We start from the raw sequence: 4595 nt of genomic DNA, 5'->3' as shown, positions 1-4595 counted from the left end.
ACTGCGCATGCTCGTCAGTAAATTAAAAAAAAAACCTACTTCCCCAGAACGAGATAAAAACTGCTAAATGAACCAACGCCTAAAGTGTTTGGTTTCAACCCTCTGCTAAAACATCATAAAAAAAACAGGATTGAAATTATATCTTTTTATCACTTTGTCTTCGAGTTTTTTTATGGGGAGGGGAGGTGGTGGGGGGGAGGGTAGGAAGGAGCGGGGGGCGTGTTTACCAACATCTTAACTGTTTGCCTTTCACCCTAATAAAAAAAACCAGGAATGAAATTATCATTTTTTTATCATTCTGTCTTGGAGTTTTTTTTTAAGAGGGGGAGGGAGAGAGGAGGGTGTTTGGAGGGAGTTGGTGAGGGGGCGGGAATTGATTAGAAATTAATAAGGGGCTAATGGAAGGTCCATCGGATCTTTTACGGACCTTTGATAGAATATGACTTTCCGTCAAAAATCCCTGATTGGGGTTCTTTGTCAGTCCCGTGGCAAGAAAAATGGGGGTGGACCTTTTTTTATTTGTGTTTTCTTCTTCTTCTTCTCTCTCTCTCTCTCTCTCTCTCTCTCTCTCTCTCTCTCTCTCTCTCTCTCTCTCTTAATAGACAGAAAGACAGACAGGCAGGGAGATAGATAGACAGGCGCTATTAATGCATATATATATATATATATATATATATATATATATATATATATATATATATATATATATATATATATATATATACATACATACATATATACATTATAGATGAACGGGGTTCATCATCTCAATAATAATAATAATAATAATAATAATAATAATAATAATAATAATAATAATAATAGTACTGTGACATATTCATTGGAAGATTGAAATTCAAGTCAATGGCTCCTGTGGTGGGCTTGTTCCATAAGAGTAGGGTTATTCTCTGAATAATAATAATAATAATAATAATAATAATAATAATAATAATAATAATAATAATAATAATAATAATAATAATAATAATGAAAACTGAGCTATCACTCATGATATTATTTCCAGACTTGAAACGATTTAGAAAATGAAAATAACAATATATGGACCAAGAACTATGCAAGTTTGATTTCTCATAGATTTTTGTAAATCCTTTCTCCTAATCCAATATTTATTTAAATCAACACCAAGATATTAATGGTTCGGTTGGGTACAATCTCAACCACAAACACAAACAGCTAACAATTCACGGAATCTGTTATAAAACATATGTGCCCCCCCCGGGGGGGGGGAATTCTTACGAAAAACGTGATCGACGCAGAATTGAAAACATCCGTACTCGTCCCTTAGAATTTCTCGAAAGTTGATCAATGTAGAAATTAAAAAAAAAATTTCCAAAATCTCACAAATCCAGAATTTTGAAAAAAAAAAAAAAATTCTCTCAGTAAAGTAACCTTTTCATCCTTGATAATAACACTCGGGAAAACTCCCCCTGTGGAGGGGGGGAGATATGTTATTCTCATTCGTAAGTGGTTTTAGGGAAAAATACCTTAGTTTTCGAACTCAAAGACATTTTTTTTTTCATTCAATTAAACGTCAAAAGGTAGGCGGTGATAATTGGTGGCAGGGAATAAGCAGGATATAATCAAGATTGAAAAGCAGGGGATTATAATGCATTGCTTTCATGTCGTTTGTTAATGAATGTACGAGAGGTATTTGTCAGATATGAGAGAGAGAGAGAGAGAGAGAGAGAGAGAGAGAGAGAGAGAGAGAGAGAGAGAGAGAGGATGATTTGGGTAAGGTATAAAGACATGGGAAAACAGAGAGAGAGAGAGAGGGAGAGAGAGAGAGAGAGAGAGAGAGAGAGAGAGAGAGAGAGAGAGAGAGAATGCTTTGGTAAAAGAACAAACGAAAACCTAGGAAACTAGAGAGAGAGAGAGAGAGAGAGAGAGAGAGAGAGAGAGAGAGAGAGAGAGAGAGAGAGAGAGAGAGAGAGAATGCTTTGGTAAAGGAACAAACGAAAACCTAGGAAACTAGAGAGAGAGAGAGAGAGAGAGAGAGAGAGAGAGAGAGAGAGAGAGAGAGAGAGAGAGAGAATCCTTTGGTAAAGGCACAAACAAAAACCTTGGAAACTAGAGAGAGAGAGAGAGAGAGAGAGGATGATTTCAGCAAGGTACACACAAAGACATGAGAAAATAAAGACTAAAATAGATCAAAAGGGGAGAGATTATAAAGGAAACACACAAAGAGAAGGAAAGAGAAAGATAGAAGGACTGACGATGAGAGATAAGGAAAAGGGGAGAGAGTGAGAGAGAAAGAGAGAGGGAGAGAGAGAGAGACAGAGAGAGAAAGGTATATAAAAAAAAATTCGATTCTAATCACACACCTCCACAAATGCGTCCACACAAAGAGAGAAAGATTCAGCTGCAGATAGGTTTCAAAACCTTCAGGGGAATGGAGAGAGAGAGAGAGAGAGAGAGAGAGAGAGAGAGAGAGAGAGAGAGAGAGAGAGAGAGAGAGAGAGAGAGAGAGGTTTCTAGGAATTATAATGTCCTGATCGTACCATTATCTAACTATCTCTACCCTTCTGCTTTCAGAAAAAATAAGAGAGAGAGAGAGAGAGAGAGAGAGAGAGAGAGAGAGAGAGAGAGAGAGAGAGAGAGAGAGAGAGAGAGAGAGAGACAGAGAACCTTTCTATGAATTATGAATTATACCATACCATTATCTAACTATCTTTATCCTTTCTGCTTCCAGAAAAATGTCGACATTCTGGAAAGGGGGTAAAATGACCCCTTGAGGAACCACAGACAATTTTTCTTCTTCTTGACGAAAGAAGAAGGAGACGCAGAAGAAGCAGAAGGAGAAGAAGAGGAAGGAGAAGAAGGAGCAGAAGAAGGAGAAGAAGCAGATGCAGAAGCAGTAGAAGAAGGCGCAGAAGAAGAAGAAGAAAAAGGAGCAGAAGAAGCAGAAGAAGAAGAAGAATCAACAACGATGGACGCCCTCGAGATCTTCGACACCCAAGCATCAGCTGCCGAGGAGGTCCTCCTCGCCGGCGGCGTCAAGGCCCGCAAGAAGTACTCCCAAGGGAACGGCAACTGGCTGGAACACGCCTTCAACGACAGCGACTGCCTCTACGGCTCGGCCGCCCCTGACTGCCACTTGAACGCCTCTCAGGCGGCGCTCTCCAACGTCACGTCGTCTCCTGCCACTCTGAACAACACCGGCAGCAGCATCACGACCTTGCCCCCGCACCTGCGCTTCGACGAGCGTTCCATCAACGACATCGCAGCCTACAGCGTGCTCTTCGTCATCGCCGCCATAGGGAACCTGACGGTGTTCATCACCCTCTTCAGGAACAGGCACAGGAAGTCCCGGGTCAATCTGATGATCATGCATCTAGCGGCGGCTGATCTGATGGTGACGATGATCAATTTCCCCATCGAGGTCGGGTGGAGGATTACGGTCCAGTGGCTGGCAGGGAACCTCGCCTGCAAGCTCCTGAACTTCCTCAGGGCCTTCGGGCTCTACTTGTCGTCCTTGGTCCTCGTCTGCATCAGCCTCGACAGATATTTCGCCATCGTTCATCCGCTGAAGGTGAGTTGGGTTCAGTTCCTAGGTTGTTTTGTCAAAATCCAGATCATATTCATGGGTTAGACAGTTCCTAGGTTGCTTCATCATAAATCTTATTACATTCATGAGTCAGAGTCAATTCCCAGGTTGGTTTGTCATAATCCAAATCATATTCATGAGGGAGAGTCAATTCCCAGGTTGCCTCATCATAATCCAAATCATATTCCTGAGGCTGAGTCAATTCCCAGGTTGCCTCATCATAACGCAAATCATATTCATGAGGTTGAGTCAGTTCCTAGGTTGCTTCATCATAATCCCAATCATAATCTTGAGGTTGTGTCAATCCCTAAGTTGCTTCATCATAAACCAAATCATATTCATGAGTCAGAGTCAATTCCCAGGGTGCTCTATCATAACCCAACTCATATTCATAATTAAAATTGATTTTTTTAAGCTGACGGTAAATTCCCCCAACAGACATCACTCCGCCATTACTCATCCGCTGAAGGGTGAGATATAGACACCTCTTAGGTTACTTTTCCATAATCAAAATCATATTCATAAATAAAACTAATTTTTCCAAGCTGACAGTAAAATTCCCCAACAGACATCACTGACTCTAACCCTGATTGGCGGAAGCTCTTGCTCGTCACCGCCCATGGGAGGGAACTAGTCGAATGCACTGACCAATCAGAAGCAAGATAGCAGGTTCAGTGATACCGGAAGTGGAAATTTGCCGTCAGGTCCAAGAAAATAGGGGATATTAGCTAGGGGGCTTCATGAACATATCTGTAATTATTGTAGTATGTTTGAATAATGTTAAAACTATTTGCACATCGGATATTGACACCAATATCCATTTAAATAAAGCTTTAAAATGCTAAAAAATTATATTAACTTTCACAGATTTATTCTTTGAAAGATTCTAAGTAAAATATGATGAAATACAAATGGTAATTAAATTTTATTATCTATATAAAATATGATAAAAACGCCTTCTAAAGTGGTGTAAAATGATTAACTATGAATATTTGTACAAAACATGATAAAGAAACTATTTTCTGAATGG

The 4595-nt window shown here is 40.0% G+C and overlaps 1 protein-coding gene across 2 annotated transcripts in view; it reads left to right on the top strand.

Annotated features, from left to right (window-relative positions):
- Positions 1–2715: 2715 nt before the first annotated feature.
- The window catches only part of LOC136830623 (gonadotropin-releasing hormone receptor-like), a 56923-nt gene continuing 55043 nt past the window's right edge, over positions 2716–4595 (top strand). For both annotated transcript variants that reach the window (XM_067090190.1, XM_067090189.1), the window contains exon 1: positions 2716–3550. In XM_067090190.1, coding sequence (XP_066946291.1) covers positions 2948–3550 — 603 coding nt within the window. In that variant the 5' untranslated portion in view covers positions 2716–2947. The remainder of the gene's footprint in view (positions 3551–4595) is intronic.

Source organism: Macrobrachium rosenbergii, chromosome 47, assembly GCF_040412425.1.
Source record: "Macrobrachium rosenbergii isolate ZJJX-2024 chromosome 47, ASM4041242v1, whole genome shotgun sequence".
Lineage (NCBI taxonomy): Eukaryota > Metazoa > Arthropoda > Malacostraca > Decapoda > Palaemonidae > Macrobrachium > Macrobrachium rosenbergii.
This window is presented reverse-complemented; position numbering and strand designations above follow the sequence as displayed.